Below are 11,022 nucleotides of genomic sequence, written 5' to 3'. Positions count from 1 at the left end.
AGGGGGGCCCGCTCCGGCAGCGACCCCCTCTCCACCGCCTCTCCCAGGACCGGAACAAGCCGCAGTCCTTGCCTCAGTTTCCCAACGGGGAAGGGGCTGGGACATCTATGTCAGCGGGTGAGAAGCAGCCGGACAGCCCCGGAGAGCCTCCACGCTCTCGTTGGCTGCAGCCCTGGATGAGCAGCCTGGGTTTGGGGTGAGGAGTTTACTGCTGCTGCTGGACCGACATGGTTTCCTGCCTGCTGGTCATAACTCCTGCAGCTGCAGCCCTGGTGCAAAGCCTGTTTTGGGGTGTCAAGGAGACTCAGGCACCCCATCAGAAAAGGGACATGCCCCCCCCCTTTCCCAACCATGCTCAGACCAGGGCTCCAGCCCTTTGGCAGCAGCTGCACGAGGTGGGGATGCACCTCGAGGCACACCAGTAAACCCTGTTAGCACCGAGGGCTTGGCCCCTTGTTAACTGGTGATGCTGGCAGGCAGGGGGCAAAACCCTCGGTGCTAACATCACATCAGCAGGGAGGGGTGTGGGGGTTATTGTCCCTGCAAGATGGCAGATGACGAACACCTGAGAAACTCAGCTGCTTTCTCACAGTGAAGTGCTCGAGCAAACCACATCCTCTGCTCCACACGCCACTCTAGTGATGGTAAAGGGCGCATGGAGTTCTTCTCGGCCTCTTCGCTCTCCAGCTGCAAAGGGCTTGACCCTTCTGGTAACTGCAGCCTTATGAGCTTTTTCGGGTTCTCCGGGATTTCTGTTGTTGCAGAGGGGAAAATGGACACACATGCCTCTCCTTGCATGCAAGAGAGGGGAGACATCAGTTTAGCATCTTCAACTAGGAGGGGAAAAGCAGGAGCCAAGCAGTAGTGGGGTGAACAAGGAAGTTTATTGGAGAAGGCAGCATGGTAGGGTGGTGGGAGAGGAGAGGCTGAGCCCAGCCAGTGCTGCCTGTGACTGGAAGCAGGCAGAAGGGGCCTTTGCTGGCTTCTCTCTGGCTGCTGGGCTGCATGCTGGGGGAACCTCTGCCTCACTGAGCTGCAGGCCATATGCCAGACACCACTTTTCTTACAGATCATGCACGTTCCTTGGCACCTCAGCCATCAGGTTGCAGGCAGGCTTGTGCTTCTGCCAGTGCTGGACCTGGCACGCCCTGCGGAGGATAAGGCTGTGCTCAGGGGCTCTGCCACAGAGCAAGGTGTTCGCAGCTTGAGCAGGGATGCAGTGGAGCCACATCCATCCCCAGGAGTGAAGCAGTGACAAGGACAAACCCCAGCACTCCTTTGGGTGCTGGAGGGGAGCTGGCATAGCCCAGCATTAGTCCAAGAGGGAGGTGGATGTGGCCCCCAGTTCTGAGGGTTAAGACGGTTTAGCGCCAGACTTTGCCAGATGGTTCAGGACCAGAGAAGATTTAATTTACTGCCACCATCCCAGCTGCCACATCCCAGCCTGTCACCTGCACCTACAGGGTCATGGGTGCTTTCCTCCCTACTCCGGCGGCATCAAAGTGCAGAGGAGGGAGACTGTCACCACAGGAAATCCAGCCCATCACTGCTGTCACTGTAGGCAGAGGCTGCTCAGCACCTCACAGCAGCAACACTTACCAGCACCACCTCCACCAGTGTCTGGGCACATCATCCTCCCCAGAAGATTTGGAGAGGTACATGGCCAGTGGAGAGCCAGCGGTTCTGAGCAATGGTGAGACCACTAGCTTCTCCTGGCCCTTGCAGAGCATCCTCCAGTGAGGTCTGTGGTGCTCTGGAGAGCACGGGGGGACTGCAGAGGGACACTGGGGGGCTGCAGGGGACAGAGGGGGTGGCAGGGCTCCCTTACCGTGTGCAGTACCACTCATTCCGGCAGCGAGAGCACCGCTTGGCTGCCTCTGCACCACACACCCTGCACCGGGGCTTCTCAGGGGCCAGAGCCTCCATCATGTCCAGGCTGTAGGTCTGTGCCCACCTGTAGCAGGCAGAGAGGCATGAGGCTGCTCACAGCCAGTCACAGGCTGCTGACAGGCAGCAAGCTGTGCCCACTGCACCCTGCACTGAGGGGACACCTCCAGCCAGTACCACAGACCCCTCTGTCCTTCCAGGGCTGAGCTCCAGCCCCTGCTAATGGGGACACTGACCCCACTCGGGACCCTGTTTGCATGTACCCTGGCCTCACCTCCGTGCCTGGAGCATCAGCTCCTCCTCAGTGGGGCTGAAGGCATGCTTCACCTGGTGCTTGGCGATGGCTTCCCACTTCCCTGAATTTTTCTTGATGATGTGGTCCCAGATGACAGGAACCTGGTGGGAGAGGCAGGGCAGGAAGGAGGGGTGCTCACAGCTCAACCCAAGGCACTGTGGTATGGGGACATTCATGGGGGAGGCAGCCAGCCCCGGGCACAAGGACCATGGCCCCTGAGAAAGCAGAGGCAGTGTGTGCAGAGGGTGTGAATTTGGTACGTAGAGTGGACGGATCTGCTTGTCAAAGAGCGTTTGGGTGAAACAAGGCAAAACCTCTGGAGGCTGGTTGGGAATGAGCGTTGAGCCCTGAGGCCTGGGCTCCTGAACAGAAAGCCCTGGGATCTCAGCACCCTGTGTGCTGGCAGCAACATGAACCCCATGCTTCGGAGCCGTTTGCCTGAGCATGTTTTTCCATTCGTCACTTCCCTGAAGATGAACACCCAGAGAAGGGCTCGCCAGCGTGAAAGGAAAACTGCCAGCCAAGAGCAGTGCAGTGAGTTCAGGCTGTGGAGAGGACGATGGCTCTTCAAACAGCACTGCCTTCTCCACAAGAGTAAAAATAGCCAGGCCTGGAAGGGGAGGAGGCTGCTTTGGGAGCAGCCAAATGGAAAAAGGACTTTCCTTAGCTTGGCTCAGCGACAAGGAGCGAGTTCACTGCGTTCTGGGCAAAGCAGAGCCCGTGTCTGTTTCCAGCTGGCTACCCCTGCCTGCCCCTGGACTCAGCCTGAGCCCCTGGTCAGCACCCTGGATGAGGGCTGGAGGAGGTCCCCAGCGTGGCAGCTGCCTGTCACTGCCCCACTGGCAGACAAGGCACGTGGTGTGAATCCATGTCCACCTCTGCCCTGCCGCCAGCCCCAACCGCTTGCCTTGCCAGTCTGCAGCTTCCCCAGCCACAGCTCCCAGCCTAGGCTATGCCTCCAGCTCAGCCACAGCCAGCCCTGACAGGGCACATGTCACCCTCCTCCCCGGCCATGTGGCCAGCTATGGTGGGGATAGCATGCTCCCCTTCCACCCAGCCCAAACGGCCACTGCCCAACCCATCTGCTCTGGGAAGTGGTGTGGGAGCCTCTGGCAGTGGGGAAAAGCCTCTGCATTCCCAGTTCCTCTCAGCAGGTTCTTTGCTGCTGACCCCATCAGTCAGTTTCTCCCCTCAGCTCATGAGAAGGCAGTAGAAATACTTCTGTCCAGAGATTAATACTGCACCGATTAAGACCCTCAAGAACCTGTTTGAAGACTGTTTGAAGACCCTCAGAGCTCAACTCCAGAGGCCCAGACACCAGCTGGGATCAGCTTGACTCCAGCCTCTACCACCCAATCATGGAGTCCCTCCATACACAGTGTGTCATGCAGCCTTGGGTCAGGGCTGTAAAAGGGGAGGTTTACAACAAAAAGTCCAGAATAATTCTGGACTTTGCTGGGGAGTCCAGAATTCAGCAGGGAAACACTGATAAATGTCAAATGAAGAGTTAATTGTCAAAACAAGCCAGGGGCTGTCTTTGCCCCATGCAGCTGCCATCCCAGGGACTCAGTGTGACCTTGAGATCTGTTTATAACACAGCATATATGCCTTTAGATATGACTTTGGCCACCATGGTGGCAGGACAAGGCTTTCATGTCACCCACAGGCAGCTTGGCTGGCAATAAGGGTCTAAATGTGAAATGGGTGCTTGGCTGCTTTCCAGGGCACCACATCTCCAGAGCTGAGCTTGGTGAGAAGAAAAAGAGGTTAAAGCAGGCTGAGCTTGGTGAGAAGAAAAAGAGGTAGGGAGCTATCAGGCTTAAAGCAGAGCAGCTGGAGAGGTGAAGAAAGAGCCACAGGTTACCTGCTCCAGGACAAGATCCTTTTTGGGGGGAGCTGGATCTGTGACCGCAAGGTGGCTCAGAAATCTCTGCATCTCCATCAGACTGGGCAGCTGGTCAATGAGGACATCTGTCAGGAACGCACGGAGCTGCGGCCACAAAGGGGAGAGAAGAGTGAACAGAAAGAGGCCAAGACAGGGGAGCCAGAGTGGGGGAAGCAGCAGGGCAAGAACAGGGATTTGTGGGGCACTGGCAAAGTGACCCATGGGGGACCCATGAGGTGCACTCGCCGACGCAAGCTTTGGGTCTGCTGGTACAGTGACAGACCTGCTGTCCTCCCACCACTGGCTCCTCAGAACCCACAGTAAGGTTGAGGTGTCTGAAGGTGCCTAGTTCTGGCAAGGTCCCACTCTGCTGCAGGGCCCACAGGCCCTACCTTGAGGAGCTGGCTCTTGTTGAAGCCATCAAAGTGGTATTTGCGCTGGCACTCAGGGCTGAGCAGGAGGTTGAGGAGGGCAAGCCACACCTGGCCATCGAGTTTGGTCATCTTCACCTGGTCTTCAGGAGGCACCACATGCCATGTGCCATTCTCAAACTTTTTGAGCTTGCCTGAGGGACAGAAGAACCAGGGAGGCACAGTGCTGCCTGAGGGAATACAGCTCAGAGGTGGGGATGCTGGTCTGTGCTCACTGCATGACAGGGAAGACCCTCTGCTTCTGTCTGCCTCAGTCTCCCCACCTTTTGCCCAGCATAGCAGCCTACTGGGGACTGAGGCAAAATATTAGAGACATGAAAAGCAGAAAGAACTTATATTAAAACAACAGGGCTCTGGCAGGAACAGAAAGATCCCCAAGAAATCTCCCTCTGTCCTTGGCCAGGAGTGTAGAGCACTGGTAGACAGTGGTGCTGCCCATGCTGCAACAACAGAGCAGGTGAAGAGGCACATTTTTGGGGTACCAGCATAGCCAATACCTGGTTGAGTCTCCTCTGCCAGTGAAAGTCAAAAGTAGCATGAACATAACAGAAGTGACAAAACAAGCTCCAGCAGCTACTGTTCAGCTCTGGGGGATGGAGCAGGATGTTAGCCTGCATCTGCACAGCCTGGAAATGCCTTTGTGCTTGTCTCTTTCCAGTCCCTCCCTCAGGGCCCTGGATCAAAGCTTCCTCTGACACCCCGAGCACAGAGTCAGGGAGAAGGGATGTGTTTCGTGACCAGAGGAAATAGGAAAGCTCCCACATCCAGCTGGGCTGCTCTCGGCAGGAGCACAGCCACGTGCTTCCCAGCATTTCTTCCTTCCCTGCCCGCACGGTGACCCCCCCAGTGCAGGGCTGGGCAGAGCACGGGTTCCCACGCCCCAGGCTGTGCCCTGCCACTGCTCCAAGGCAGGCAGCAGGGAAGCTGGAGGGCTGTGGGGGGCTCTCCTGGCTGCAGAGGTGAGAGAGGCAATGGCTGATGGGCACAGCCTGATCAGGGGCCTCTGGCAAGAGCAAAGCTCAGTGACCAGCAGTGTCAGGGCAATCTGCTGCCTGAGAGAGCCCATGTGTGGCTCTGATTCTTAGTGATGTTCCAGAAAGATGCAGACACGCTGGGACTTTCTGTGTCCAGGAGAAGACTCCTCAGAGGAGCACATGGGGCTGCCAGATATGTTACACTCTAGTCCTGGCTGTGATCAGCTCAGAAGAGACTCAGCCTCACGTGAGGATCAGCTTTTGGGAGCACTGCTGGGTCCCCAGCCCAGCTGTGCTGCAGCTGCTCCTGAGCTGAACAACTTCAGGCAGAGAGCACTAGTGAGGAGTTGGAGGGGAGGGGCAGCAGCTCTCTGCAAGGACTCCTACAGCAGACCCCTCAGTGGAGGCAGGTCCCAGCACATCACCACAGTGCCCCAGGTACCCCAGGGCACCATCCATACCTGCTTCCCAGCAGCTCCAGGGGCAATGCTCCACCAGCTGGACAAGGAGGCAGGGCAGGTTGTGGGTGTTCAACATCCGTGTCAGCGCACTCAGGGGTAGACTGGAGATGCAACAGAAAGGGTGAAATGGTGCTCACAGATTAATGCCAGAATTTGTATCTACAAATGCTCCTTGAGGCAACTGGGGGAGGCAGGAAAAAAACAATGATCTAGGTTCTTGGGAGTACCATGGAGCAGGGTGGAGTGCTGCTGCGTTTGCCTCCCAGGGCACAGCACCACTGCCACCATGGATACAGTCAGCTGTTGAAAGGGGTCCAGGCATCCGCTGCAACCCCACAGGAATCTCATCCAGAGAGCTCTGCACATGTTCTCTGCTGCTCCTGGGCACCTACCTCTCCACCTGATCCGTGATGAACCGCAGCACGGACAGGGCTTTCAGGGAAATCTCAAACTCCATCGCCTTTGCCTGCTGCTGCAACTCCTGTGGAGGGACAAGCACAGCCTTAGGATTTCAGTCCCCATTTCCCAGGAGCTACAGGGAGGCAGGCTGTTGACTGTGCAACTGGTAACCACAGACTGGGGAGGAAACCAGAGCCTTGCAAAACAAACTTGTTTCTCATCTCAACTGTGCCAGTGCTGCCTGTTTGCCAGGACAGCCACAGCAGTACTTGCAGCCCACTGTTGCTTGTCTCTCATCCCCCTGCCCCTAACAGGTCACAGATGACTTGAAACAGCAGTGCTCCTGCACAGGAACACCCCCTGAAAGAGGCTGACCCCAAACCTTTCCTCTCTCCCTTTCTGGGTCCATCTTGTGGCTTGTGGCCCTGCAGAGACCTGTGAGGGTTGAAGAGAGGGAGGAGCCGCATGATCGGCAGAGGAACCAGAGGAGGAAAGAGAAACTTGGCCTTGGCGCAGCTGTGGTCCTACATCCACCCCTCCTGGATCTGCCTCTCCCCTCCAGCTTGCATATAGCTAGCTAGAATATGTGCTTGTGGTTATCCCAGCCCACAGCTCTGCCATGCTCTTCAGGCACCCAGCCTCCTTCCTTTCCCAGAAAGTGCAGACACACTGCTCATCCCCTAAATGCTCAGGCTAACAGCCTGACCACCCTCTGACTCAGCTTCTTTTGAGGCCACGGGGATCCCCGTGAAGGGTCCTTCACCCTGGCCCTGGCAGAGCTTTTCTCCAGTCTCAGATGCTCAGCAGCTCACACTTTCGTCTGCAGAGCACTGACCTCAGCATCTCCTATTTCTCCAAAGTGCTACTGCAACAGTTTCCTTCCAGATTTCTGTGGTAAGAAGCTGTGTACCCTGTGCCAGTGCCTCGCACGTTACAAAGAGAGCCTTATGGGCTCCTCCCCTTCCCCCTCTCCAAATTGCCCTAGTAAGGCTTTTTCCTACAGGTCCTCCTGGTATCCAGACTTCATCTCTGCTACCTTCAGGCAACGATTATCTTTAGCCTGTCCTTCTGCAGGACAGCAGAATAGGGGTTACCACTGTACACAGTTGCAAAGGACATCAGGCTCCACAACACAGGAGAGGGCAGGAACAGCTTTTTCATGAGGGTTATTGTACATAGTCAGGAGAAGCGAATGAATCAGAGCAAACCATGCTCCTTGGGAGATGAGCACTTTTGAGAACACTATTGGCTAGAAAAGGTCTGGGTTTTTAACTTTAGTCATGTCAGAGCACTAACAGAGACAATCCCTTCCCCTCCCCAACTGGGAAAACATTTCCTGGAAAACATCCCTATTGTGCTCTGGAGCTCTCCACTTCCTTCCCTTTTTTGAAAGAGGAACACGTGCTTGGGCAGCAAGCCAAAGGACGGATGCAAGGGGAGGCACAGGCTCTCCCTTTAAGCCCAACTGTTCCAGACACTCCTCATGATAGGCAGTTTCGGGTGCTGAGAAGCACCAGAGGCAAAGAGAGCTCCCTCACTGGGAAGGTGTGTGTGGCAGCCTGGGAACACCTGACTGAGAACAGCTCTGGGCTCACTGCTGGCCTGGACCAGGGCACAGGAGGTATTGCTCAGTCAGTCAAGGAAATTGGGGGAAATCCATTAGGACAATTCCTAGCTGCAGGTGAACCCTCTTGTGGTTAATCCTGGCTGGCTCCAACAGCAACCTGAGCTAGGGTCACTTCCCAAGCTCCAGGGGGAGATAACCACACAGCTTCCAAGAGCAACATCAAATGCCCAAACCTCTGTACTGAACATTTTGACCGTCAACTCTCCAGCACGTCCTGCCCCAGAGATCTGAGCATGTCCTGCAGGAAACCCCAGGTTGGCACTTTCACCAGAGAGGGCAGAAGTCTGGCTACAGGGTGCAGGGGGGTAGATGCAGCTGCTGCCCAGCTGAGTTGCTGGCACAGAAAAACACCACACACCCTCCAAGACAGGCAGGAGGTGCTGGGATTGCAGCCAAGGGATTCTCCATGGGAAGGCCCCACTCTGGTTCTTCAGGCTGCCTACATTCTCTGTCACACGTGTCCCCAGTGAGCTACAGGACTTTCTCCTCACCTGCATAGATGAGGGGGTGGCCAGATCCTTGGCAGGAAGCTCCACTGAGGTCACAGCCTGTCCGCTGGCACTCTGAGCTGCGAGCAGGGTCAGCTTTCGGTGGCAGTAATCAATCAAATCCAGAATACTGTCCTCTGCTGACTCGCAGATCTCCTTCACAGCGACAAGAGTTTCACAGAGGAACAGTCCCCACAGCCTTCTGGGCGGTTGAACCTGCCTCTTACCTTGTAAAAAAACGTCGTCTCCAAGAGGTTAATGATGGAGGCTTCATGATGCAGCTGTGGGAGGAGAATGGCAAGAGTGAGGTAACAGTGGAGCAGGCACCAGCACCAATGACACAGGCACTGGGACAGGGAGAAAGGCTCTTCTGAGAAGCTGCTTGTGGCCAAAAACAAGTGCAAGAGAAAAATACAAGTGATGTGACCTTTAAAACAACTCAAATTCATGCAGTTCAAATTAATATTTATGCTAACATGCCTATCACAGTCTAACGTGTCGATGGAGAGCCATGATTCCTGGCAGGAAGGGCTCTGCAGGACAACCACAGCCCCTGGGCAAGCTGCAGTCCCCAGCACAAGCTGGGACAGTGCTCTGTATGGCTGTGCTTCTCCCAGCCCTTGGGACTAGGGCAGACAGCCTTGTCCAGGACCGGGAACCATGAGGCAACTGCCTCGAGCCAATCAGCTGCTCAGAGAAGCCCCAGCAAGGTGCTACCCTGGACTGAAAATGGGCTAAAACTTGCAAGCCTCAGGCAGACTTCCTTTAGGTCAAGGGCTGCATCCCTCTGCAGGGAAGCTCAGCTCCAGGGATCACTCCCTTGCCAACAACCACTGAAGGGACTGCTACTCTCAGGATCTTAGGAGGAAGAAGCTACAGAGGCACATAACCTTGGAGAGCCTCTGGCTAGAGAAGCCAGAGAAGAACAGTGCTCAGAGAGGGGCAAATAACCCCAGGGGTATCCTGCCTGGGAGTGAAGGCAGCACTGGGAGCTGCAAGCCAGGAGCACAGCTGCCTCCAGGAGCAGCTTTTGCTGCATCCAGCAGCTCCTGCAAGCCTCTGTGCTGGACTGGATGGGGTACAACCCTCCACACAGCCAAGCTTCCCTGGAAACGACTGCCTGTCCCTGCTGGGGGCAAGGACATGGGCTTATTGCTTGTGGCCTTGGGAAACCAGGTGCTTCCCACTGTGTCCCACTGTCCAGTATGACCTGGTGAGGTATAAAACCTCAGTTTTGAGACTTTCAGGGTGGCATTTATTTTTAAGCACAGCTGTGCCTGCCCAATTCCCAGGTTTGTTCCCACCCTCCCCTCTACTCACCACCACGTAGATAGGGAAGGTGCTTCTTGGCTTGAAGTCCTCCAGCCGGCACAGCACAGGAAAGACCTTGTGCTTCCAGATCTCCACAGAGATCAGCTCCCCAATGAGGACAGGAATCTAGACAGGAAAGGGATGGGGAAGCAAAGCCTTTCAGACCAGTGCTGCAGGGGGAACCAGTTTTGCTGCTGATGGTCAGCCACACTGGAGCCACCCAAAGGAGGAGGGTGCCTTGGGGCACACTCTGTATTCACCCAGCTCAGAAACCAACAGCTTCTCACAGCAAAACAGCAGGCAGAGAGCTCTGGAGCTGCACAGGGGGAAGGTGACCCTGAGGAGCCGGGCAGATCCAGGCCACCACACCCCCTGGTGCAGCCCAGCACACCATGGGGCTGAGACACCTCAGGTGTAGGGCAGAGATCGACAACTGGAAGGGCTGATGCATGAAAGAGACCAAAACAACCTCCAAAAGAGAAACCAGAGACCAGCAAGTAGAAATGCCACAGCTTGACCTTTAATTTTTTTTTTTTGAAAAAACACAACTGGCAAACCACCAAACATCTTTTCCAGAGATACAACAGATTCTTCACCATGTTATTCCAGAATTGCACACTGCCCACAGGACAAGCCCAGCTGGAGGCTGAGGGCCCAGTGTAGTGGCTCAGCATTGCACCCAGGGAGGCTCACCTTGGTGTGGCTGACCAGCAGCTCGGTGAGGAGTTGCTCCTGGCCCGCTGAGGCACTCAGGATGCTGTGCATGTTGAGCTTCTCCACACACTCATGCTGCTGAAGCCATCTGTGGGGCAGCCAGCAAGGACATTGGTGCCACAGACCTCACCCCCTGCCTCTGGGGCTCTGCTCTGCCCCTGGAGAGGGTCCCTCATGCAGGGAAACCTGCTCCTGGGATCCCCACACCTGCTGCTGTCCTCTGAGTCTGCGCTCCCTGGGGCAGCCCTGACCCCACTGTCCTCCTGCCTGCCCCAGCAACACCATGACTGGGGACACCACAGAACGGGGCAGGGGGGGCCCTCTCAATCACCCCTACCCACACAGACCCTCTAGAGACACCCCAGATCCAGCACTCTTCCTCATCCCTCTCCCCCTGGACCCTCCCATCTCTCCTGGTCATTCCAGGAAGGCTCCAGAACTGCAGCCCCTTCTCTTTCCCCATCCCACCCTGACTCTCTGGGGCCCCTTCAGAAACAGGACCCATCCTCTCTACCCTACACCTTCTGGCAACCCCTCCTTAACTCCACCC

At 56.1% G+C, this 11,022-nt stretch overlaps 1 protein-coding gene across 1 annotated transcript; it reads right to left on the bottom strand.

The window, feature by feature from the left end:
- Window positions 1–1,067: 1,067 nt before the first annotated feature.
- ZMYND10 (zinc finger, MYND-type containing 10) lies at window positions 1,068–10,560 on the bottom strand (the record flags this gene model as incomplete). Its single annotated transcript, XM_009083104.1, has 11 exons — window positions 1,068–1,148; window positions 1,829–1,954; window positions 2,162–2,283; window positions 4,047–4,172; window positions 4,460–4,632; window positions 5,934–6,034; window positions 6,326–6,414; window positions 8,451–8,603; window positions 8,675–8,728; window positions 9,768–9,884; window positions 10,452–10,560. Coding segments are annotated over 11 exons (1,251 nt in total), but the record flags the coding sequence as incomplete, so codon positions are not given.
- Between the last annotated feature and the right edge of the window lie 462 nt (window positions 10,561–11,022).

This window comes from Acanthisitta chloris, unplaced genomic scaffold (assembly GCF_000695815.1).
Source record: "Acanthisitta chloris isolate BGI_N310 unplaced genomic scaffold, ASM69581v1 scaffold28579, whole genome shotgun sequence".
NCBI classification, from domain to species: Eukaryota; Metazoa; Chordata; class Aves; order Passeriformes; family Acanthisittidae; genus Acanthisitta; species Acanthisitta chloris.
This window is presented reverse-complemented; position numbering and strand designations above follow the sequence as displayed.